This window comes from Muntiacus reevesi, chromosome 4 (genome assembly GCF_963930625.1).
Source record: "Muntiacus reevesi chromosome 4, mMunRee1.1, whole genome shotgun sequence".
Lineage (NCBI taxonomy): Eukaryota > Metazoa > Chordata > Mammalia > Artiodactyla > Cervidae > Muntiacus > Muntiacus reevesi.
The window spans coordinates 110,394,430-110,421,278 of NC_089252.1; the positions used below are offsets into that span (position 1 = coordinate 110,394,430).

At 37.0% G+C, this 26,849-nt stretch overlaps 1 protein-coding gene and 1 pseudogene across 1 annotated transcript in view; both read left to right on the plus strand.

The window, feature by feature from the left end:
* Positions 1–230: 230 nt before the first annotated feature.
* Positions 231–26,849, plus strand: part of SETD2 (SET domain containing 2, histone lysine methyltransferase) — a 56,219-nt gene continuing 29,600 nt past the window's right edge. Inside the window, exons 1-10 of the mRNA XM_065933836.1 lie at positions 231–274; positions 1,928–6,285; positions 8,823–8,954; positions 10,464–10,592; positions 13,588–13,711; positions 15,334–15,411; positions 17,136–17,233; positions 19,369–19,495; positions 25,376–25,510; positions 26,224–26,343. Coding sequence (XP_065789908.1) covers positions 233–274; positions 1,928–6,285; positions 8,823–8,954; positions 10,464–10,592; positions 13,588–13,711; positions 15,334–15,411; positions 17,136–17,233; positions 19,369–19,495; positions 25,376–25,510; positions 26,224–26,343 — 5,343 coding nt within the window. The 5' untranslated portion in view covers positions 231–232. The remainder of the gene's footprint in view (positions 275–1,927; positions 6,286–8,822; positions 8,955–10,463; positions 10,593–13,587; positions 13,712–15,333; positions 15,412–17,135; positions 17,234–19,368; positions 19,496–25,375; positions 25,511–26,223; positions 26,344–26,849) is intronic.
* On the plus strand, positions 23,479–24,556 carry LOC136167842 (histone-lysine N-methyltransferase SETMAR-like; annotated as a pseudogene).

Sequence of the window (26,849 nt, forward strand, 5' to 3'; positions counted from 1 at the left end):
TGAAGGGATGGACTCTACTTTAATCACCTTTTCTCTCCATCACCTAGCACAGTGCATAACACTATCTTCATTGAATATTTGCTATGCTAAATGTAACTAAGGCTATGAAGGGACAGATAGCCCACATAGAATATACCTGGAGGTTGTATGTATCCTAAGCTTTAATTAAAAAAAAAAAAACTTACATTTCATTCCGTTTTAAGTATTTATGATTTCTTTTTTATTCTTTTGCATGCTTTCTTGGCTGGATGACAATAGAGAAGAAGAAAATGAGGTAAGTATAATTTAATTAGGTATTCAATGATTATAAGATTGAAAACATTCAACGTTTAGCTATCATTTTGAATATGAAATGAAGCAGTAGTTTTTGCTTAATTTTGTTTTTGGATTTATAATAATTCATTCCAGTGAGGGATATTGTATATTTCAAGAAAATGGTTTTTAAACTTTCGAGCTTCAAGAGCTTTTGTCAAGGTAAAGGAAAACTGGCAACTTAAGACAATTTATTTTTACTGTTTTTATGCATCGAGCTTCCATGTAAGATTTAATTTGAAACGTGAATTCTCTTTCTTGAGAAGTATTTGAAGACCCCTACTCTGTGGTAACACGTGTAAAAACGTTTACTTTCCCACTTGGATGGTTATTGTATAATGTTTGAAAACTGATTTCAGATTTTTACCATGTTGAAGTGGAAAGCTGTTCTGTTAAATAACCAGAGTTGATTAAAGAACATCAATTAGAAAATTGTTGTAGATGGCAAGTGTACTATCTTTAATTTAGACTTGAGTTTGTTGCTGTAGACTCTTCTGATGTCTGCAACCGAGGTTAAGCCTTTAACTTCTGAAGCGCACCGGTTCCTTTGGTGGTTTGGCAGATAATGAAGGGCACAGTCTTCTTAGACATACACTGTGTAGTTGCTGCTTAGAGTGGAATGATGCTGCAAGTCAGCTTGGCCTGGGGATGCATGGGGCCCAGCAGGTGTAGCGGTAATGTGCCAGGACGGTAACTTTCAGGAAGGCAGAAAGGCCTGGTCCACATTTGGTTTGGTTGCCTCATCTGTAAAATGAGTGAGGTGGGAAACTGCTCTGTGCCAGCGATTCCCCACATCTAGGGAGTCCCTCAGAATTGCCTGAGATGCTTGTTTTCAAAAAACAAACTTCTTGTTCACTTTAGAGTTATTGAATTGATATTTCCTGGAGTTTTGTCACAGATCTATATTTCTACCAAGTACCCAAGCGACTCTTGTTTATATATATCTATTCATTTGTTTGGCTGCGCTGGATCTTAGCTGCAGCACACAGGATCTTTAGTAGAAGCCTGTGAACTCTCAGTTGTGGCATGTGGGATCTAGTTTGCTGATCAGAGATGGAACCCAGGCCACCTGCACTGAAAGTGTGGAGCCCTAGCCACTGGCCCACCAGGGAAGTCCCCTCAAGTAGTCCCTTCGAGTGATGACTCTGTGTGATGCCAGAAGGCCACTAGTTGTAATGACTTAAGATGTTTCTTACAGGATAGGGACAAGAACAAAGTATGTTCGTTATGGAGATGTTAGCTATTGCTGTCTATCCACATGCCCTCTTACGGTATATGTTGAAATACACGTCAGATTATTTTAAAAATTCTGCCTGGAAAATAGTTCTAAAACTGTAAAATCCTTAAGAGACAATAAGAGTAGAAAAATATGGATAATTGTTGAAACTGGGGATGGGTGCTTAGAGGTTTATTAAACTATTTTACCTTTGGGTATGTTTAAATTTTTCCATAATAAAGAGGATTTTTTTTTTTAATGCTTTTATAGCTTAATGAAATTCATGCTGTTTTTGTCATTAAAAAGGACTTTTTAGTTCTCTGACATTTTAGACTGTGATGCTTGCCATTTAAAAGTAACTTTATTGTAGTAGTAACTGCTCTTTTTGTTCATTCATAGGCAAAGATTGAAAATGTACCGAAAACAGGTTTCATCAAAGGACCAATGTTCAAGGGTGTTGCTTCTAGTCGGTTTTTGCCCAAAGGCACCAAGACAAAAGTTAATTTGGAGGAACAGGGACGACAGAAGGTGTCATTCAGCTTCAGCCTTACAAAGAAAACTTTGCAGAACAGGTTTCTGACTGCACTTGGCAATGAAAAGCAAAATGATACTCCAAATTCCCCAGTTGTACCTCTTCAAGTAGACTCGACCCCTAAAGTTAAGACGGACATTGGAGATACATTATCTACTACAGAAGAATCTTCGCCACCGAAATCAAGGGTAGAATTGGGCAAAATCCATTTTAAGAAACATCTGCTTCATGTAACATCCAGGCCACTGCTGACTGCTACCACAGCAGCGGCATCTCCATCTCCTCCCATGCCACCATTACCAGCAGTCATAGCAGAATCAACAACTGTAGACTCGCCACCCTCATCTCCACCTCCACCACCTCCACCTCCCCAAGCCACAACACCCTCATCACCAGCACCAGTAACAGAGCCAGTGGCCTTGCCACACACACCAGTTACAGTTCTGATGACAGCACCCGTAGATGTAGCTGCTAGAGCCTTGAAGGAGCCACCAGTAACAATTGTACCAGAATCCTCAGAAGTGGACACTAAGCAGGACCCTGTATCTAATAATTCAGAAGGACACATAACTCACAATTTGAATGAGCAAGTAGATATTCCTTCACAAAAAGAAGATTCCCATATTGGGAAGGAAGAAGAAATTCCAGATAGTTCTAAGAGTAGTCTGGGCTCTAAAAAAACAGGTTCTAAGAAGAAATCCTCACAATCTGAAGGCACCTTTCTTGGTTCAGAATCTGATGAAGATTCTGTACGGACTTCCTCAAGTCAAAGATCGCATGATTTAAAATTTTCAGCAAACATGGACAGAGAAAGAGATTCAAAAAAGAGCTTAGCAACTTTAAAAAGTGAGGATTTAGGGAAATCTTCACGATCTAAAACAGAGAGAGATGATAAATACTTTAGCTACTCAAAACTTGACAGAGATACTCGGTATATATCTTCTCGCTGTAGAGAGAGAGAGCGAAGGAGGAGCAGATCTCGGTCTAGATCTGACAGAGGCTCTAGAACTAGTTTATCTTATTCTCGGTCAGAACGATCCCATTATTATGACTCTGATCGTCGCTACCATAGGAGTTCCCCCTATCGAGAAAGGACTCGCTATTCTCGGGCATATACAGATAGCAGGGCGAGAGAGAGTTCTGACTCAGAAGATGAGTATAAGAAGACATACTCAAGGCGCACCTCATCTCATTCTTCCTCTTACAGAGACCTAAGGACATCATCATCCTACTCTAAATCTGACCGAGACTGTAAAACTGAGTCCTCTTACTTAGAGATTGAGAAAAGAGGAAAGTATTCTTCCAAATTAGAAAGAGAATCCAAAAGGACTTCAGAAAATGAAGCAATGAAAAGATGCTGTTCTCCCCCCAATGAACTCGGATTCCGACGGGGGTCATCATATTCCAAGCATGATAACAATGCTTCCCGTTACAAATCTGCCCCTTCAAAACCTGTATCCAAGTCTGATAAATTTAAAAATTCTTTCTGTTGTACAGAATTGAATGAGGAAACCAAACACTCTCATTCTTTTAGTTTACAGACTCCTTGTTCAAAAGGTAGTGAATTAAGAGTGATTAGGAAAATTCCTGAGAGAGAGAAGACTCGGTCTCCATCTCCATCAAATCAACTAAATGATTCACCTACTTTTAAAAAGCTAGATGGATCGCCTGTTTTTAAGTCTGAATTTATAGGACATGATAGCCATGATAGTATTAAGGAAGTAGACTCTTTATGTAAAGTGAAGAATGATCAGTTAAGAAGTTATTGTCTCACAGAATTAAATATAAATGGATCTCCAGGGGCAGAATCTGATTTGGCAGCATTTTGCACTTCTAAACATGACACTGTTTTGATGTCTTCTGATGATAGTGTGACTGGATCAGAGGTATCCCCCTTGGTCAAAACATGCATGCTTTCATCAAATGGATTTCAAAATAATAATAGATGTAAAGAAAAAGCCTTGGATGATACTTGCATGAAGCACAGTAAGTCAGAAAGCCCATTTAGAGAAACACAACCCCTGGTGTCACCACACCAAGATCAACTCATATCTTTGCCAGTTATGACTATAGATTATTCCAAAACAGTTGTTAAAGAACCAGTTGAGGTGAGAGTTTCTTGCTGTAAAACCAAAGATTCAGATATATACTGTACTTCAAATGACAACCACCCTTCTTCATGTCATTCCGGAGCTGAAAATACTGAGCCTTTAGTAACGAAGATGTCTCCAAATAGCTTTATGAATGTGTATTTGAAATCAAAAACAGTTATATGTGATAATAGAAATCTAACCGATCAGCACTCAAAATTTGCATGTGGAGAATATAAACAGAGTGTTGGTAGTACTAGTTCAGCTTCTGTTAATCATTTTGATGATCTATATCAAACTCCAGGGAGCTCATGTATTGCTTCATCTCTTCAGAGTCTTCCCCCAGGAATAAAAGTGAACAGTTTAACTCTCTTGCAACGTGGAGAGAATATATCTCCAGTTTTGGATGCTGTGCCGAAGAGTAAAAACTCAGAGTTTTTAAAGCATGCAGAGAAAGAAACAGTGATAGAAGTAGGTAGTGGCCTTCCTGATTCAGGAAGGGGATTTGCTTCATGGGATAACAGGCATAATAATGGACTGTCTGAGAAATGTGTGCAGGAGGCTCACGAAGAAGAGAATTCTCTATTGCCTGATAGAAGAGGAAGACCAGAGATCTCTTTAGATGAAGAAGGTGGAAGAGGACATGCACATACTTCTGATGACTCAGAAGTTGTATTTTCTTCTTGTGATTTGAATTTAACTATGGAGGACAGTGATGGTGTAACATATACCTTAAAATGTGACAGTAGTGGTCATGCCTCAGAGATTGTATCTACTGTCCATGAAGATTATTCTGGTTCTTCCGAAAGTTCAAGTGATGAAAGTGATTCAGAGGATACAGATTCTGATGATAGCAGTATTCCAAGAAACCGTCTTCAGTCTGTTGTGGTTGTGCCAAAGAATTCTACTTTGACCATGGAAGAAACTAGTCCTTGTTCTTCTCGGAGCAGTCAGAGTTACAGACACTATTCTGATCACTGGGAAGATGAGAGATTGGAGCCAAGGAGACATTCATATGAGGAAAAATTTGAGAGTATAAGTAAAGCCTGTCCTCAAACTGAGAAGTTCTTCTTTCATAAAGCAACAGAGAAAAATTCGGAAATTTCTTTTATACAGCCCAGCCGAAAACAGATAGATAATCATCTGCCTGAAATTGCTCATCCTCAGAGTGACGGGGTTGATAGTACAAGTCATCCAGACATAAAATCCGACCTTCTAGGTCATTCAAATTCTGAGGAAACAGTGAAAGCTAAAATAGCTTGTCAGCATCAAGAAGAGCTACCAGTTTATTCTTCTGATGATTTTGAAGATGTCTCAAATAAGTCTCGGCAACAGACTACTTTTCCTAACCGGCCAGATAGTCGACTGGGAAAAACAGACTCAAGTTTTTCTTCCTGTGAGATCTCCCGAGTGGATGGCTTCCGTTCATCAGAGGAGCTCAGAAACCTAGGGTGGGACTTCTCTCAACAGGAAAAGCCTACCACCACGTATCAGCAGCCTGACAGCAGCTATGGAGCCTGTGGCGGACACAAGTGTCAGCAAAGTGCAGAGCAGTATAGTGGGGCACGCAGCTACTGGCAAGGCAACGGCTACTGGGATCCGAGGTCAGCAAGTAGGCCCCCAGGAGCTGGGCTCGTGTACGATCGAATTCAAGGGCAGGTACCAGATTCCTTAACAGATGACCGAGAAGAGGAGGAGAATTGGGATCAACGTGGAGGATCTCACTTTTCAAGTCAGCCCAGTAAATTTTTTCTGTCCCTTCAGAAGGACAAGGGTTCAGTGCAAGCACCTGAAATAAGCAGCAATTCCATTAAGGACTCTTTGGCTGTGAATGAGAAGAAAGATCTTCTGAAAAACTTAGACAGAAATGATATGAAAGATAGAGGGCCTCTTAAAAAAAGAAGACAGGAATTGGAGAGTGATTCTGAAAGTGATGGGGAGCTTCAGGACAGAAAGAAAGTTCGAGTGGAGATAGAGCAGGGAGAGACAGCAGTGCCTCTTGGCTCAGCACTGGTTGGGCCTTCCTGTGTCATGGAGGACTTCAGGGATCCCCAGCGGTGGAAGGAGTATGCCAAGCAAGGGAAGATGCCTTGTTACTTTGATCTGATTGAAGAAAATGTTTATTTAACAGAAAGGTAAGCCAAATTAATACTTGTCTGAGAAGTTTTAATCTCTTTTTGTAGGAAAAAAGCTTAGCTTTCAGAAGTTAATATATGAGTTCAATTGTATGAAATATAGTTGTGTGATAAAATATAAATTTAAAAATCTAAAAAGTATATTTGCCTATTTAGATTTGGTGGTGTTAGAGTCCCTCAATTTTTTTTTCCTCTCAGGAAGGGGATGTCTGCTTTTGTTTTTCCCCCTCCCTTTACCTCTTTGGTTCTAGAAGTACATTAAAACCAAAGTATATAGAGCAGCCCAGTTTTTCTTAAATTTCTTTTTACATGTGAACCTGGAATAGAAAGTGGAACAAAACTCCAGCAAAATAGTCTGCTCTTAGAGAAGAAAAAAGTTATGTTGGATTGTTTTTTTCCTTCATTGTGAAGATTTTTGAAAAATATCTTTAGGTACTTTGCAAGCTAGAACTAGATTGAAACACAGTGTTCTTTTGTCATGTTTTAAAATCTGATGCTAATAGATTAAACTTGGCAATAGGATAATGAGTTTTTAGGAAATAAATGGTAAAATCCCTCACATGAAATAAGGTATAATGAGAATAGGCTAATGAAAACATAATCCTCTAGAGCAGAGCTTCTTGGTCAACTTTCTCTCACCTCTTTCTGACAGTCTTAATTTTCTCAATGTAAATATATGTTTAATATGTGTTTAAAAAGTTTATAGTCTCCTAATCACCTACCTCCTTTTGGAAATTTCTCCTCTAGTTGAGAATCAACTTAGCCATCATCCCTTTAAGCATTCAGAATTTTTTAAAATGAAGACATTTTCCACTGTGGAAAAGGTAAAAGACTTCATCTTAATGTTAGACCCATCAGAAGTTTTTCCTATTAAAAAAAAAACCACTTTTTTTTTTTTGAAGGATAAAAAGAGCCTCTTATAGTAACATTCATTTGTATCTAGTTATAAATTAGGTTTAACTTCAAAATATTGACTATTTTAAGTAGTACTCCTTAGGTATTTTGTGAGTAGAGTCATGCAATTTACATGATCTTTGTACAGGAATAGAAGTAAAATTAACTCTCTGGATTTTATTTAGCAGTGAGTTTCAGATACGTATAAGACTATTCACAATAAATTTGGTTGGTGAGAGGCATTTGAGGGCCTTCTGGAGGGGGAAGCATTTATATATATACTTTTTAAATCCTGGAGAAGGGCATGGCAAACAACTCCAGCATTCTTGCCTGGAGAATCCCATGGACAGAGGAGTCTGGCAGGCCGCAGTCCATAGGGTTGCAAAGAGTTGGAGACGACTGAAGCGATTTAGCACACTTGCAACATTTTAAAGTGCTTGGCATATGCTGGGCATTTGTAGAAGCCACTGAGAAGACAAGTTACTGTCAAATATGAGCATTCTTATGTCTAGTGAAAATAGGCTCACCTGAAAGAAATCTGGGCTTGTTAGTCCTCATCTGACCTTCTGTAGCAATACAAAATAAAGCTACTGCTTTTATATATAGCTTTTAAGTACTTGTGAGAAGGTATTTTGTTTATCTTTAGTCATCTTTCTTCAGGCAAAGAATATTCTTATGTGTGTTAATGAATTGTGTCTTTAATTGATCCAGATGAATCATTCTTATTATTGCAACTTGGTGAAAACTCTCATGACCTTGCTTAGGTACTTTCTAAAACTGGGACTGTAGAAGCACTAATGTTGAAGGTGAAAGCAGATTAGTTAGGAGATTAAGACAGTCTCCTAGAGCAGGAGCTGTGCTCTTCACTTGTCTGTTAGTTGAAGAGTAAGTCATAGTTCCCTGATCTTAAGAAGGCGAACTTATTCATCTATCCTTGAATTTTTTTTAAACAGGATTTGCACAAAAATGATGTTGCTGAAGGAGTCTCTAAAGGGTTTGAGTTAAATTCTTGATTAAAAACTATTTTTGTTTTTTGTTTGTTTGTTTTTTTTAAGCAACCCCTTAAAACTATTATTTGTATAACTATGAGGACTGATTCTTTTTTTTTTTTTTTTTTTTTTACCACATGATAGCATACAGGATCTTAATTTCCCTACCAGGGATTGAACCTGTACCCCCTTGCAGTGGAAGCATGAAGTCTTAACCACTGGACCAAAAAGAAGTCCATTAGGATTGATTCTTAAACTTAACTTTATTAATCAGCTGTGTTATTACCTGATACTCATGAGTTTTCCAATTTTCCTCTGGAGCCAAATATGAGTACTGACTTGAAACTGCTCAGAATTTGAGGCTTAGATGACAAGGACTAGGAAAAAAGACTGAGTCCAAAATGATAAACTTGAGCTTATCCCATCCTCCCATTTGCCAAGGCTGAGGTTGCCTCTCATCTATTTTGCAACACAGTTCTTAGTGTTTTCAGTCTCATAAATGCTTAGTGGTTCAACATTTTTTCTTTTTAAATGATTGACTTAACCAGAATCATTAAGTGGAAAACAAATGAGATTTGGCATTTTTTGACTGTGTATAATGTATCACTGCTAGGACATTTATTTAACCAATTTTAATAAAATTTTACCTAATAGAAAGAAGAATAAATCCCATCGGGATATTAAGCGAATGCAATGTGAGTGTACACCTCTTTCTAAAGATGAAAGAGCTCAAGGTGAAATAGCATGTGGGGAAGATTGTCTTAATCGTCTTCTCATGATTGAATGGTAAGTAAATTAGAATGCTCTGCTTTTGCTCAGTTATTCTATCAAATGTCTCTAAATATTGAGAAGAATTATTAAGAAGAGTAAAATTTTAACTTTTCTCCTCTTAGCTACTGTTGAGTATTTATGAGCCTTGAAATCTCCTGTGTGAAACTGGAGATGAAAACTCCAATCACCAGTTTATAAGGAGAGATTTCCCTCACATTGTGCATTAGACTATGACACGCACTGTAAGCGCTCTGTCAAGTAGCCCTGAGGCTGACGCAGCAGTATTAATTTTTACCTAGTCTCCTTTTATCTCTTGTAAGGTTCATGTCCTGAGAAGTAAATGTTGGTATTTTTAAATTTTTATCATAAAATGAACTAAAATCCTAACATTTCAAAAGTGCTAAAAGTAAGTGTCTTGTTCTCCTAAACCTCAATCCCTCTATTTTTAGTCTTACTAGATAATTTTTATGCCTGTAGGAGCAGAGGTGGACATTTCCTCTTTTTATGTGTAAAAATGAAATTCTTACTGTATGTACTTTATGAAACTTTGTTCCCCCTCACTTGCCACACACGCTTTTAATATGTTTTGGAGACCTAATCAGAGCTACATATTTTGACCTACCCAAATCTTTCTCTTGACTATATTGTGTATTCTATTCATAGTTAATGTGTAATTATTAATCTTCTTTTGATGGACATTTGCTTCAGTATTTTTCATATAAATAGTAAATATCTTTACATTAAAAAATGTGATTTTTAAAAAAATCAGAATGAAAATTATATCATTTTTAACCATCAAAAGATTATTAAGGTGCTTTATAGTATAGGTGGGCTTCCCAGGTGGCGCTAGTGGTAAAGAATCCACCTGCCAGTGCTGGAGATGCAAGAGATGCAGGTTGGATCCCTGGGTCGGGAAAATCCTTGAAAGTAGGAAATGGCAACTCACTTTAGTATTCCTGCCTGGAAAATTCCGTGGGCAGAGGAGCCTGTCAGCTTTGGACTATTAAGAATTCAGTAAATTTTTTATTTTTTCCAGAAGCCATTGTGGAAGAGCCTTGCTACTTCATGTTGTGCTTACTCTGAACAAGGATGTGTTTAATGATGACTTTGGTTTTGCTTAAATGTAGCTCAAGTAGTTAGCTACATTCAAAAGATGAAATTAGTGATGATTGAAGTGGAATATAAGAGAAGGTGCACCGATTGAAAATAAGTTAGCTCTGCATAGTTATCAGTGCCACAGGCTTCCATGCAGTCTGGAAATGAATCCTAACACCCTGAGGGAGGAGTAATAACTAGTTGATAAAACTGTATTTTGAGCACCATGCGTTTAACTAACAGTGTAGGCACTCAGTTCTAAGGAATCCCTTCATGATGGAAAGAAGCACTGAGGAAGGCTCATTTGGAGATTTACCACACATATGCTGATTATGCCATAAAGATAAGGATGTATTTACATAACTCTAGTGAACATGTTTTTGGTTCTTTTGCTGCTTTGAAGAATTAATTTTCTGTGTCTCTTTTCAGTTCTTCTCGGTGTCCAAATGGGGATTATTGTTCCAATAGACGGTTTCAGAGGAAACAGCATGCAGATGTGGAAGTCATCCTCACGGAAAAGAAAGGCTGGGGCTTGAGAGCTGCTAAAGACCTTCCTTCGTAAGTTAGGTTTTAATCACCTTTCATTTCATTTGTGTTGTTGAAGTTGGTTAGATACCTTTTAGGAAAATAATTTGCCAATTGCACTGAAATTTAATAATAATTATTGTGCAGAATGATCCTTAATAGCTAGTTTTGGGTTTTTTTTAAAAATTCACTTATTTTAGGAAATTAAATAGAAATCTCTTCTGTATATATATGAGAGAGCAGTTTGTCCCTTGTGATGTTTCGAATAGGCAGGTCCTTCTTTGTCTGATAGTCACGTTAACTTTAATTCCAAATAATTACCAAGGGTTTGTGTAGACCCCCAAAATCCCCATGAAATTCTGTAAAAAGGAGTTAGGACAGAATCTATAACAGTGAATCTATATAAAATTGAGTTGGGATAAGAGTGGTGGAGAGTGTCTAAGGATATTAGAATAGAGAATTAAAGCATACTTGATAAACAGTAAATCATTTTCGAATGAATAAATGTTGCCTTCTGTCTAACTCATGTTACTTTTATATGTAATGCAATAAAAGATCAGTTTATTTTCTACCATATTCAGTATTTCCTTTAGCCACTCATTGTTTTATACATAGTATATTTAAGTATTCTTATGAAAATTGATTGTCTTTTTCTTTAAAGTTAAGTATATATAGATTACATGTGTTTATGATGGAAGAATTTTTTAAAATACATCAAAGGAATAAAGGAAGAAAATAAAACAGTTGCTGACTTCTGGTGACTAAAGCACAGCTATTCTTTCAGAATCCTAAGCATATGGCCACACTTGAATGGGAATTGGAATGGGGTGAGAGGTTTTAATCTTTTTATTGTGAGGATTCAAAGCAACCAGGTACTTTAGTTTTCTGACAGGAATCCTCATGTATCTTTTGAAAGGCTGGAATTGATATTCATGTCACTCTATCTTTTTGAGGATCAATCAGAAAAACATGTTTCGTTAAAAAAGTAGTAGAAACGTCATTTTTCCCTTTTCTACAAAGTATTATCACAGTATCTTGGTTCATAACCATTTTTAAATTTTTTCTTTGAAGCATATCTCACAGAATCATCTAAGTATATTCCATATCCAAACTCAGTGAATCCTTTATAATATTTTAAATAAATAATAGACAAGCTTCCCTTGTCTATTATTAGACATCACACTCAGTATTTTCCAAGGCAGTCCAGTGCGTTTCTAAAATCACTAACTCTGATCTAGATGCAGGTTTTATTCTACTGGAGCTAGCCAGGTTTTTCTTTTGGAGAACCTTTTTTTAAAATGTATTTATTTTTTAAAGAAACTCCGGTTTGTTCATAAACTTCTGTTACAGGGTAATAATGGATACTATTGTCTTTTGGCAGAGTCTGCATTAACATAGCTTCAGCTTAAATATAAATTCTTATTATATGCAACAGAGACTATTTGTTGGCTCAGAAATCCATTTCTTTCATGAAGAAAGAAATGGGAGAGGAGAAAGTGTGTGACTGATTCACATAGCAGATTAAAATTTCCTAAAGCTCTTGAGCTTTCCTCAGCTACTCATGAAGAACCCTGCTTTGGTAAAATATGTTAGGACTTAATGTTTCCATGTTTCTGACACCTTCACTCTTGTAACTTCCATATGCTGATGGTAATACCAGTTTTATAAACTTTTGATTCTGAGCTATTTAGATGTTCACTTTTAGAGTATTCCCACTTAGGACATACTGTCAGATGTGCACAGTGTAAGTAGGTATTTGGAACAAAACTACTAGTTAGTATTAAAATATGACAGACTCCACCAAAAAACCAAGCAAATCCCTACCAAACCCTCCAGTTTTAGGTTGTAGAAATGGAAGGCATTGCTGTCCAGGTTTAACTAATGTTGTTTTTGTTGTGTGTTTAGTTGTTTGGTCATGTTCGATTTTTTTGTGACCCTTTGGACTATAGCCCACCAGGCTCCTCCATCCATGAGATTTTTCAGGCATGGACAGAGGAGCCTAGCAGGCTAGAGTTCAAAGGCTTGCAAAGAGTCTGATGCAACTGAGCAGTTGAGCATCAGCAGATTTGGGCAGCTATCACCTTTGTCTGGTTAGAGAAATTTCTGTCACCCCAGAAGGAAACCTCTTAACCCAGTCAGCAGAATCTCCTTGTCGCTCCCTCTTCCCAACCTTTGGCAACCTCTAAATCTGCCATTTCTGTGGATTTAACTATTCTAAATATTTGTTTCTGGCTTCTTAAATAAAGTTTTAAGTATAGAATTTTTTTAGCATGCCCCCCCAAAAAAAGAAATATACTGATTTTGTCCGTATGTCATAACAAATAAAATGATCTACATTTTTACATTTAAAAAGTCTCTTGGGTATTCGATGCAGATCAGTCGCTTAGTGGTATCTGACTCTTTGTGACCCCATGGACTGTAGCCCACCAGGCTTCTTTGTCATGGGATTTCCCAGGCAAGAACACTGGAATGTGTTGCCATTTCCTTCTCCAGGGGATCTTCCTGGACCAGGGATGGAACCCATGTCTCCTGCATTGGCAGGTGGGTTCTTTACCGCTGAGCCACCGGGGAATGCCAGTGATTAATGTGAGGTCATGTTCATTTATTTTCTTGCTGTGTGTCTTGGAGGGATCTTAGTTCCCTGACCAGGAAATGAACCCCAGGCTATAGCAGTGAAAGACCAAGTCCTACACCCTGGCCCAGGGAATTCCCAGGGCATATTTATTTTGCAAGGATTAGAGAAAACTTCCAGGTAGATCATTCCTTGTCAGAACTTAGGAGTAAAGCATAAAGAAGTATTTGTTTACATGGAGGTAATAACTTCAAATCATTGGTGAGAACGAGCCTTTATAAAGGGAGAGAGGAGACTGAGAATTCATATCTTCAATAGAGAAGAAACAGATAAGTAACTATTAAAGAACAATCAAGGGTAGAAGCTAACTGAAAGAAGCCAAGAAGAGAAGCTTAATCATGATTATTGATAAGTGTTAGAGAAAACTAACAGACCTCTTTTTCTTTTTTTGGCCAGGAACACCTTTGTCCTGGAATATTGTGGAGAGGTACTTGATCATAAAGAGTTTAAAGCCCGAGTAAAGGAGTATGCACGAAACAAAAACATCCACTACTATTTCATGGCCCTGAAGAATGATGAGGTAAGTGGCATGAATGTGTTTTGTTTTGAAACAGATCTGGAAATTGTTGAGTTTGAAAGGGGTCATTGATATGGACTGATGTCTGAAATATAATCAGTGGCAAAAATAATTAGCTGAACAATGTGTATAGTTTTTTCTATTTGCTTAAAAAAAGGATGAGGGAGAAGTATTTACATGTATATGTAAATGTAAACATGCATGTTTCATACTACAATTCTTAAAAATCATTGATATCTCCTAAAGAGCTTTTGTTTATGTGGATTATGTTTATCAATATATTAAAAGCTGAGAAGTTGAAAATATTTTTTTATTAAACCATTTAAAAGTGACAGCCTATTATATATTGACACAAATATGCTTTTATGAAAATTGTTTTCCAAAAAAGTTGTTTTTTAGTGAGGAGCACCATTTACAATTTCTTTAATGACTGGCTTAATAAATTTAGCTAGATTCCATGTCTGCCTCTATTCAGTCTGGAAATGCAAGGTGTAGGGACTTATCCTTGGATCTGCTGCTTCTGACTGTGGACCCAGCAAGAGTTTTAACAAGCTCTCCAGTGGATTCAGATACATACCCCAACTTGAGAGCTACATACCGTGGTATTTCATGCATGCATTTTAAAGTGAAGTTTTATACATGTGAAGTAAGATTGCAGTATAATAGGATGTAAGAAATACCTAAAAGAAAATGAAACATTGATCAATATGGAGATAATTTGACCCAGAGGTGAAATGTTGATATCAGATCTCTTCAGAATTAAGAAGCTGGATATTTGACACTGTGATGTATAAAGTTATGTGAGAGAGTTCTCTAAACGAACAGGAGATTAAGGGTCTTAAGTTTGCCAGATGCTTTTCTTTTGCAAAATGCACATATATATATATATATATATTTTTTTTTCAATTATTTTTATTAGTTGGAGGCTAATTACTTTACAATATTGTAGTGGTTTTTGTCATACATTGATATGAATCAGCCATGGATTTACATGTATTCCCTATCCCGATCCCCCCCTACCTCCCTCTCCACCCGATCCCTCTGGGTCTTCCCAATGCACCAGGCCCGAGCACTTGTCCCATGCATCCAACCTGGGCTGGTGATCTGTTTCACCCTAGATAATATACTAAACAGACATTTCTCCAAAGAAGACATACAGATGGCTAACAAACACATGAAAAGATGCTCAGCATCATTCGTTATCAGAGAAATGCAAATCAAAACCACAATGAGGTACCATTACACGCCAGTCAGGATGGCTGCTATCCAAAAGTCTACAAGCAACAAATGCTGGAGAGGGTGTGGAGAAAAGGGAACCCTCTTACACTGTTGGTGGGAATGCAAACTAGTACAGCCACTATGGAGAACAGTGTGGAGGTTCCTTAAAAAACTGGAAATAGAACTACCATATGACCCAGCAATCCCACTTCTGGGCATACACACCAAGGAAACCAGATCTGAAAGAGACACGTGCACCCCAATGTTCATCGCGGCACTGTTTATAATAGCCAGGACATGGAAGCAACCTAGATGCTCATCAGCAGATGAATGGATAAGGAAGCTGTGGTACATATGCACATGTATTTAAGGTCTCATTTTAACTCTTAAATTATCCTTTTCCCTAGATAATAGATGCCACTCAGAAAGGAAATTGCTCCCGGTTCATGAATCACAGCTGTGAACCAAACTGTGAGACTCAAAAAGTAAGTTGAGGTAGATTTAAGAGTTTGAAATATTTGTTCACAATTGCTGTTCTGACTATTAATTTTAGATCTATATCAAAGATACCCATGGATATTATTTTTAATCATTTTTTCTTACTCTGTTCTTAAAATTTATTTAAAATAAGTTTAGATTTATAGAATAATAAGTAGTGAAGACTGAGTTCCTGTATGTTATCCTGCATTAGCTTCCCCAACTGTCTCCTGAATGTAACCATAGTACAGTTACCCAATCCAGGAATACTGCTAACCATTAACTCATTTAAAGACCTTGCTTAAATTTTGCCATCTGTCATTTTTCTGGTCTGGGATCCCATCCAGGAGCTCCAATTGCATTTCATTGTCACATCTCTTTGCCTATAAGTTTAATATATTGTTAAGGTGCCAAAATGAAAAACCAAATTTTAATTTTGATGAAGTCCAATGTGTAGTATTCAGATTTTATATCAGTTATATATCAGTCTTAGCCAGGTGCCAGATTTGGTGGTTTTAATGTTTGTAAGGGACTGAACGGCTGCAGATGAGAAAGACAATCTGTGGTGTGCATGTAGGTATACTTCCCACCCTCAACAAGGCCAGACTTTAGGTCTTGGTTATCTTTAGGTCCCTGTGCCTGGCACATAGTTGACGCACTTGATAAATCCATTTACTGAATTTGATAATAAAACATTTTTGAGATAATTAATGATCTCCATACCCTCTGATTTGTGGTTTCAGCTTAGGAAAAACACACACACACACATGCATATATGTACATATATGTGTATGTGTGTGTATATATACACACACATTCTACACATTAGAATATTGTGGTTCTGTTTTAGGTTGAGAAAATGATGGATCCACTCCTTAGAAAAATATATCAGTAATTTCCTTTCATATTGAAATAGTGGTTTTGACTCTTGGATATTTTTTGCTCTTTGATCACTGTACTAATAGATGTAGCTCTCCCAAGAGCCGAAACATATAATGAATAGGAGAACCCAGTGTGGAGTTATTTAATTAAGTCCTGGCTCTAGTTCTGACCGCGGCTGGTAGCCACATGTCTAGCCGTGAGGCTGGCTTCACTGTGTCCCTTCACCTCTCTAAACCTGGGTGTTTCATCAGTAACGTGTTCAAATGGTCTGGACAGGAGTTCTCCAGTCTACTTACATCTTAGATATTTTGGAATTACAAGGTCCAATTCTGGTATATTTACCCCCATTTTAATTGTCGGGTTTTTCTACTCTTTTCTGCTGCTTCACTTTCTGTACACTCAGCATTATAACCACTGCTTCATGTAGTTAAACTTGTAGCATTATTGTTTTCCTGTTTCCACGCCCTATCTTATCTTAGAAGATAGTTACTTTTTACATAGTATAAAGTAATACAAATTTGTCTGGTACTCAGTGATACCAAACGTTCCCTATATGCCTGTTTTTAGTACAAGTGAATCCTTATTGTATGGAAATGTGTTTTAAAATAACTTAAAATAGCAGTTACTTTTATTAGAGATAAATTATAGATGATACTCAACTGGTAGCTCATTAAATAAGATTGATACTTCTTTTTTTTTTTTAATTCTTCCATTGCTCTTTGGAAAAGCATTTATTGTCCAAAGAGACACATACATAACATAATTAAGGCAGGTAATGATGATCTTTAAGAAAAAACACACACAGATTAACCAGTCACTAATTTATTTTCTCTTAAAAACAACACCTTAGTGGACTGTGAACGGACAACTGAGAGTTGGGTTTTTTACCACCAAACTGGTTCCTTCAGGCTCAGAGTTAACATTTGACTATCAGTTCCAAAGATATGGGTAAGTATTGATTCTGTTCTGTTTTGCTGTTTCTGATGGGGAAGTACTGTTTAGATGTAGGAGTCTAAAACTTAGGTGTGAATTACTAGAAGTTATATGTACTTTTAGTTCTTATCTATAGTGTTCTCTTTTAGTATTTTCTTTTTGCATGTCACATCAGGCCATTAAGGGATATTGTACAGGAACTACATGTTCCTCTGAACCTCATTTATATAATTATGTTTCTAATGTAATTTTAAAACTTTTTGTTATAGAAATGTCAACAGGGTGTAGATGTGTATAAAGACGACAATATAATAAATCCCTGCCTAGCCATAGTTCATCTGTCAATTATCAGCTAATGACTAATCCTGTCTCAATATCATATCATATACTCTGAAAAAATATTTTTGTTACCTAGTTCTATCTACCAAAAACTGATACAATAGCACTGAATACCCCTTGCATTTATATTGTGGTTTTATAAAACCCCACTAAAAGAAGAGTTTGAAGTTTGTGACAGGTATTGAACAAGATGACTCTGATTATCTCCTCATGCCAGAAAACCAGTTATAAAAGATTATGAGGGTCATGTCCAGAGGATTCAGGACTAACTTGAATAGAATCTCACTTACTGAAAGTGGCAGAGTTTTTATTTAGACTTAAGCATCAATGAGAATAATAACTACCAGTGGTTTGAAACACAGTATATAAAATCCATGAGTTTAATGATACTTTAAAACTGCATTAGTCATAATTGAAAGGAATCAATTCGTGATTTTGAAAACTATGGTTTTTTAAATTGAAATATAGTTGATGTGCAATAGTACAAAATTACGTGTGTACAACATGTGTTAAATCACTTCAGTCATGTCTGACTCTTTGCTACCCTATGGACTGTAGCCCCCCAGGATCCTCTGTCCGTGGGATTCTCTAGGCAGGAATACTGGAGTGGGTTGCCATGTCCTCCTCCAGGGGATCATCCCCACCCAGGGATCAAACCCACATCTCCTGCATTGGCAGGTGGAGTCTTTACCACTGAGCCACCAGGAAGCCCTTGTAGCCTGTTTATTTTATGCATAATAGTTAGTACCTCTTAATGCCCTATCCATCTTTTGCCCCTTCCCCTTTATCTCCCCCTACTAGTAACCACTGATTTAAAAAATGAAAGAGGGAAAAAATCAAGCATTTATCCTTCCTTTCTTAAGTGAATTCTATTTCAGATTCAAGCAATTGGTGAGAGGAATTCTTTATAGAGATATTTTAGCTAATAAATGAGGTAGTGATGGTATCACCATTTTGCAACACCTAATGAACTAATTGATTTAGGCAATAGATATGCTGAGATTGACCAAGTTCCACATAGGGCTCCATTTTTTTTTTTCTCTTGTATTTGTACTGTCCCCTTTGAAAGACGGGAAACTGGAAATTAGATCTGTTTGTGATTCCTGGCTGTATTTATCAAATATTTTTCTGCCTCTTGATTGTTACTGTTAAATACTAAGATCTATCAGTTTGCTTTTGGAATAGTCCTTCACGTTTTCCTTGGGTAGCTCTGGTTGCCAAGTAAATAGTTGGCAGAGGTGATTTATACCCAGGGCTGTAAACTTAGGCCTGTTCTTTCTTCCACTTTTCCTTGACTCCATGGTTACATATATTTATTACTATATGTATTAGTAGTGTCTCATCCTTATGTAATGATAACTTTTAATAGCTACGTGTTTCCTAAGTGTCCTATGCATTTTATATCTATGTATCCATAATAATACATTTTGTTCTGTGTGCCAGTTAAATATTCACGTATAAGTAATAGATACTGATTTAAGCTATTTTGTTCTTCACCCAAATAGATACATGATTTCTTATTTTCATACATTAGTAGGAACTCTCATAAATGGAGAAATTACTTACTAACTTCTTGGCTAGTTTTGTCTAGCTAATAAAAGAAGATTGGGAAAAAATGGATTTTTTTAAGAGCAATTTTCAGGCATTTCCACTAACTAGTATCAGATTTGTTGGTATCTCTTGAAATAACTGTTTGGTTTTTTCTTTAGGTTGGATTGACTTCTCTCTTGTATGTAATTGCTATACTACTGTCAACATTTTTTATGGTTTACCTTCACATAGCAGACATCTTTCATATGTTCCTTGCACAGGAAAGAAGCACAGAAGTGTTTCTGTGGGTCAGCTAACTGCCGGGGTTACCTGGGAGGAGAGAACAGAGTCAGCATCAGAGCAGCAGGAGGGAAAATGAAGAAAGAACGCTCTCGTAAGAAGGATTCCGTAAGTGTTCCATTCTTCTTTCAACTTTCACCATACATATTTCAAGAAGGAAGTAACTTTCCTTATTGAGCTTTGAAAAGTTAAATGACAACCAGAGAAAGTCAGGGTTAGATGAGATAATTTTGGAAAAGTATGGTTGCTATTTTTAGTTCATAGAGATTACACTTGAATACTAAGAACTGTTGAAGTCATCTTGAAAACACATGGGCTAATAGTTTTTAAAAGCCTGTAAAATTTGTAATCCTACATATAAGTAATTTGTTAATCCATCATGTTAATCTGCTCACATAAGTCTGATCTTTCCTAATCTTTATACTAGTTTTTTCATTTGTTTGCAAGTGTTCTTAAAATCTCTAATCCTCTTTGGGAGCATAAGGTGAGTTTTGAGAAGTAACAGGTGAGTCAGGAGTGAGAAAGGGATAGGGTCTTTTTATTTAATCCAGTATACCAGTGGGTGATAGCCTTTTTTCTACCTCAGTTCCCACCGGAGACACCAGTGGAGGTGAGTGGTATCTTGCTATTGAAGGGGCTCTTAACTGGGACAAGAATTTTGTGTTGGTTTTCAAACCTTCCTTGTCTTTTTCTGAGGATCCCTTTGTGGGAGCAGTGTTTCTTCACCTCAGAACCACCTGCAGGGTCTGTCCTAAAGATGCACGTTTTGGGACCTAACCCTAGACCTGCGAATCTTCAAGGAGGGCTGGGTGAAGGAGCCAGGGAGCCTCAAGTGTCAGCCAGCAAATCTATCTGTGATTCTTTCAGCTCGCTCATTCCTAGGCTTTTCAGAAACCCATAGTACTAAGAATCATAGGTGACAGCCATCTTACTACTCAGACGAGCGGACAACAGACATAAGACAGGGACGGGATAACAGTTAAAAGGTGATTTCAGTAAGTCCAAATTAATTGGAGAGAATGAATTGAGAATCTGAATTCTTAAGAAGATTTAGATAGCAGAAAGCATTGGAAAGGGCCATTTAAAAAACATAAAGTAAAGTTTATAAGAAACATCCATGCTTGTACCACCCAGGATGAATGACTGCTGTTTAGAGTATTGTCATTCAGCTCTGTTTTAGAGAGCATACGTGTTGTAACTGTGTGTTAAGCACTCTTCTGATTACCTGACACATTAGCTCATTTGATTCTCACAAAACGTTGTTTTAAGTTAGGAACAAAGATTTTCCCTCTTACAGAGGAGAACACTGAGGCACAGAGAGGCTACAAGGTCATGCGGTAGGCAATAGAAAAGAGCTTACCTAGTTCTTTTCTTTGCTCTTAACCATACTGAGTTCCTTTGTGTAGTTTTAGAAATGATATATATATATATTTCTGCAATTTGTTTTTACTCTTATTTTAAAATTTGATCCATGTTGAGACATATACACACACATTTAACTGTGATTAAGTTTCATCATATAACTGTTCATTTATATATATTTGTACTCATGAACACTTGTGTTTTCAATTTTTTGCTCCTCATGTCACAATTAAAGTCTTTGCACATGTCTCTTCTGTATATGTTTCTTTAAAGTGTATCCATGGAAGTGGGGTCACTTGGTTATAGCCTTTTAGCCTCTGGACTTTACTGTTAACAGGAAATTTTTCCTAAAACTTCATTTATTACTTTTATTATTAAGGCTTATTTCATAGAATTGATAGTTTACCAGAACAACACAAAACAGTCATTAAACATGTTGACCTAAGCTAAAATCTACATAGAGGCTTTTATTTGGCTATTTTGTGTTTCCAAAACTTGCATTAAAAATTGTCTTGTTGGTGGGGAGTGTTCTTAAAATGTGATGGTTTCTTGGGTGGTATTATGCTGGCATCGTAATGATAGATGACTTTCTGCCTTCCTGATAGATTCAGGACCAACTCCAAGGCACTGAGATGTAGGTATTCCTGGTTTTGCTTGCTGGTTTTTATTCTTACAGTAGTGTGTGCAGATCAGTGTTTCATGTTACTGTAGACTAAATTAGATGTAACGTGAATCTGGTCATTTGGTAGGTTTAAGTCATAGGTTGCTCCAGATGTGAATTTGAAGCTATTCTCGAACAGAAATGTTTTGGATGAAACTTTACCCTGGTAGAGGAATGACCCAGAATGAATCTGAATCCTAAAAAGGTAATCTGCCCTTGACTCTCATGAAGAGCTTCACTCCACTTTTGGTTGGTTTGTCTCTTACTGAAATTCTGGCTGAATGCCCTATTCGATTCTGAAATCTGGTCAGGTACAATTGAATAGAATCACAAAAATAGCACCTCTTGAAATTTTCATGTTAGGGCGTTACCTGGCAGTCCAGTGGTTAGGACTCAGTGCTTTCACTGTCATAGCCCTGGGTTCTAGCCCTGGTTGGGGAACTAAGACCCTGCAAACCACGTGGTATAAACGTCACCCCCTCCCCGCCCCTCCCCACCCCCAAAAAAAGAGAAAGAGAAAGAAATTCCCAAGTGTTAGTTTTTGGAATTCTTTTGGATAGGGGATACCAAGGAGAGGGAAAGAGAGGAGCAGTCTCAAATATGGTTTTGTGTATTTTAACTGTTAACAAGGATGTGTTAATGGCACTGTAGTCTGTACCTGTCTCCCCCATATTAGCCCTTGATTGGTGAACAGTTATTATTCCTTGCTCTTATGATTGCAGTTATATACATATAGTTTATCTGCTTAACAAAACTACGCTCTTCCAGAACAGATGATTGCCTTCTTTGGGTGTGTCATAAACTAGTACTACTTAATTAAATACTTAGTTGATGGAAGTATAATAAATACCTATTGTTATCTGATGTTATTTGTGATTTGTAGTTTGTAAAATATAAACAGAAAATAGTCTGAAACTTACCTTAATCTCTTTTGAGCTTGTGAAACAAATGAACAATAGCTAATTTTACACAATAAAGAGCGTAAAAAGCCACGTAAGAGAGGAAATAGTTGTTTTCAGCAGCTAACGATCAAATCGTAGTGTCCAGAATATATAGAGAACTCCATCTAATCAATAATAATAATAATAAATAGCCCCAAAAGAAAAATAAACAATTTCCATAGACACTTCAGTATTCCAGATAGCCAGTAAACATATGAAAATGTGTTCAATCTCATTAGTAGTCAGAGGAGTACAAATTAAAACTACTCTAAGGTGTTTTTTGGGTACTCACTAGATCAGTAAAAATTAATTCTGATGATACACAGGAACAACAGATCTCATAAACTAGTGTTGAAGGTGTAAATAGATTTAGTCAGTTTTGAAAACACTTCGGTATTATTACTAAAGGTGAATGTACGTATACTGTTTGAGCCAGCAGTTGCATTCCTAGGCCTGTAACCAGAGAGATTTGTTTAAAATGCGCATAGGAGCCACAGCAGCACTGCTTATATTAGAAAAAGTGAAACAACTCAAATTCTCATTAACATTAGTATGACTAATTTAAAAGTAGTCATGTGATGAAAAAACTAGTCATGAAAATAATATGGCTACATGCAGCAGCATTGACTCTTAAAATGTAAAGTTGATTGTGAAAGAATCATGGTACAAAAATTTTTTCCAGTGTGATTTCATTTCCAATAAGTTAAAAATAGACAAAATTATAATATTTAATGATTTATATATATGAAGTAAACCTATTTTAAAAATCAGTGAACTATTTCCTAAAAAGTTAGGAGACATTATCTCTGGAGTGGAGAAGAGAAGGTATCGTAACAAGGAAGCGGCATGCGAAGCCCTTCAGGAACACTGGCGGTGTTCTCCCCATCACCCCATCCTACCCTTTTGCCTGAGTGTTGGTTGCCATGGATGTTGCTCCACTGCTTGTTTACCTATTTAGTTGCTAATTGTTTCTGTCTTAGGTTGGTGCAAAAGTAATTGCAGTTTTGCTGTTTGATATTGGGATACATTCTTAAATAAATGTGGTTATGTTATACATCATTTTAATGAGCGTTTCTCACTTTTTTTTTTTTTGCTGATGACTTATTGCTTGCTGTTTATTTTAGACTATGGAAATGATTTTAGACAAAAAGCAAATTCAACCAATTTTTTTTAAATCCAAGTTCAGAATGGGTCATAAAGCAGTAGAGACAACTTGCAACGCATTTGGCCAAGGAACTGCTAATGAGCAGTGCAGTAATGGTTCAAGAAGTTTTGCAAAGGAGACGAGAGTCCTGAAAATGAGCAGCATAGTGACTGGTCAGTGGAAGTTGACAAGGATCAGTTGAGAGTAATCATCGAAGCTGATTCTCTTACAACTACACGAGAAGTTGCTGAAGAACTCAACATTGACCATTCCGTAGCCATTTGGCATTTGAAGCAAATTGGAAAGGTGAAAAAGCTCAATAAGTGGATGCCTCATGAGCTGACCCTAGATCAACAAAATCGTCATTTTGAAATGTCATCTTCACTTATTGTACGCAACAACGAACTATTTCTCTGTCAGATTGTGACACGCAACGAAGAGTGAATTTTCTACAATGACCGGCAAATACCAGCTCAGTGGCTGGACTGAGAAGAAGCCCCAAAGCACTTCCCAAAGCCAAAACTTGCACCAAAAAAAGATCATGGTCACTCTTTGGTGGTCTGCTGCTGATCTGATCCACTTCAGTTTTCTGAATCCCGGCAAAACTATTCTATCTCAGGAGTATGCTCAGCAAGTCAATGAGTTGCCCTGAAAACTGCAACGCCTGCAGCCGGCATTTGTCAACAGAAAGGACCCAATTCTTCTCCATGACAAGGCCCAACTGCACGTCGCACAACCAACACTTCAGAAGTTGAATGAACTGGGCTGTGGAATTTTACCTTATCTGCCATGTTCACCTGACCTCTTGTCAAGCAGCTACCACTCCTTCAAGCATCTTGGCAACTTTTTGCAGGGAAAATGGTTCCACAACCAGCATCAGGCAGAAAATGCTTTCCAAGAGTTTTTCGAATCCTTCAGCATGGACTTTTACACTATAGGAATAAACAGACTTATTTCTTGTTGGCAAGGATGTGTTGATTGTAATGGTTCCTATTTTCATTAATTAAGATGTTTGAGCCTAGTTATAATGATTTAAAATTCGTGATCCAAAACCACAATTATGTTTGCACCAACCTAGTACTTTTCTATATGTATATTATATTTTATCAGAATGTATTAAAAATGGTGCCTGGGCCCACTAAAGATAGTTCATATCCCAAAATACTAAAGTATTAACAAAGAATAAGAATTTACAAATATTGATAAATTGTGTTGCATTTGGCTGCACTTGATTCCTTTCATTATGGTATATTTCAGTATGTGAACATGCCAGTTTATCTAACCTGGCCATGGGCATTTGGGTTGTTGGCAGTGTTTTGCTCTTATGAATGGCTTTTCAGTGAACATTCTTCTGATTCTCAGATGCACAAGTGCAGAAGGTTCTTCTGGGTTTATTCATAGGTGTGCAACTGCTAGGCATAGGGGGTACAAATATTTTCATTTTTCAAGCTAATGCTTTATTTTTTTCCTGATCTACTTTTCACCTGATACAATTTTTTTTCCTCCCGTGAAGGCAGATTTTTTTGTTTTGCTTTCTTGCAGTGTCTTCAGCACCTAAAACTGTACTTGACATATAAGTGCTTGATAAGTATTTGATGAGTGAATGAAGCTTTTCAAATTGATCATACCAGTTTGTTTTCATTATTAGTTTATAAAAGTTAATTTTTTTAATTTAAAGTTCATTTTGATCCACGTCTTTGCCTAGACTTGATATTACCAGACTTCTTACAGTGGGTATAACATGGTTTCTTACTGTGGTCTTAATTGTGTTTTCCTTGTTCCTGGTGAGGTTGAGCATCTTTTCAGATTGATTATTAGATTAGTTGGAGTTTTTTTGTTGTTCTTGTCTTATAACCAGATTTTTTCCCTTGCTGTGGCAGGTGGATGGGGAGCTAGAAGCTTTGATGGAGAATGGCGAGGGTCTCTCTGATAAAAACCAGGTGCTCAGCTTATCCCGGCTAATGGTTAGAATTGAAACTTTGGAACAGAAGCTTACCTGTCTCAAGCTCATACAGGTGAACACTTTGATATTAATTTATTTCTGAATTTGAGGTGGGACGTTTAAACTACAATCCAGAATGATGAAAAGGAACAATTCTAGTAAGAGTTACTCTTATTTTTAGAATGGTTTTGTGAGTTCTATATGACATTGAAAACTTGTCCTCTTAAAAATGTCTTAAGAGTTCAGCATCATTTACTCTATTAGTAGATACTGTTTTCTCTCTAGTCAAAGAATATGGTGAGATTTTTTTTCTGTGTATGTGTGTAATAGTTCTTGATAGAGGTCTCCCCTCCTCACTTGATTATTAGCATGCCAAGGCCATTTTTACCACGTGATCTCAAAGCAAGGAATTTTAACAGGAATATATTTATTCCAGTTTATTAAATATTGCGTAAGAAGTTGGATCATAAATTTTTTTATGTAGTTTTAGTTTTTCTAGTAAAAATGGTGAATGTAGTTTTTTTCTTAATCCTGCAGAATTGAACTTTAGTAAAGTCCAGGTTGACATTTCAGGTATCAAAAGAGATTATAATCTTACTCTAAAGCATTTATTAATTGCACAATTCTGATTGAGTTAATCAAAACAGAATTTCTAGGTTTCTTTTTGAATATAAACTAACTTTTCAGTCCTCTCGATGGGCCCTTTTTAATGCTGTGTCTGGTATCATTTGTCTCCTTCCTCCAACCCCCAATACCCTGCATCCTGCTTCCCTTCCGCCATGGAAGAACACACACTCACAGTCTTGTCTGAAGTCCTTTCTGGAACGTCACGGGCTGTCTTTGTTGTGGATCTGGATGGCAGAACTAGGTGATGGCCGGGAAAGTAACCAGAAGCTTCAGGAAGAGGTCAGTTCACGTTCAACCTGCTGTTTCTTAAAACAACTAAATTTATTATTTAGGTTGAGGGCATTGTGATAATATCAGTGATAATGAATTTGTTGTTGTTTAGTTCCTAAGTCATGTCCAACTCATTGAGACCCTATGAACTGTAGCTCTCCAGGCTCCTCTTGTCCATGGAATTTCCCAGGCAAGAATTTTGGAGTGGGTTGTGATTTCCTTCTCCAGGGTGTCTTTCCAACCCTGGTATTGAAACCACCCGTGTTTCCTACATTACTGGTGAATTCTTTACCACTGAGCCACCTGGGAAGCCTGGTGGATAATGAATTTAGCTCTGTAATTATCACCCATATTAAATAATTGCATAAACTTTATCATCTCAGTATCATTTCTGTAACTGTAACTTTACACACACCTTCCTTGAAGTGAGTTTGCCCAGTGGTTTTCCCTAGGGTGTCTTTTAAAGTTTAGTACTGCATAGTTGGGAACTGCAAGAGCAAGATACAATAACATCA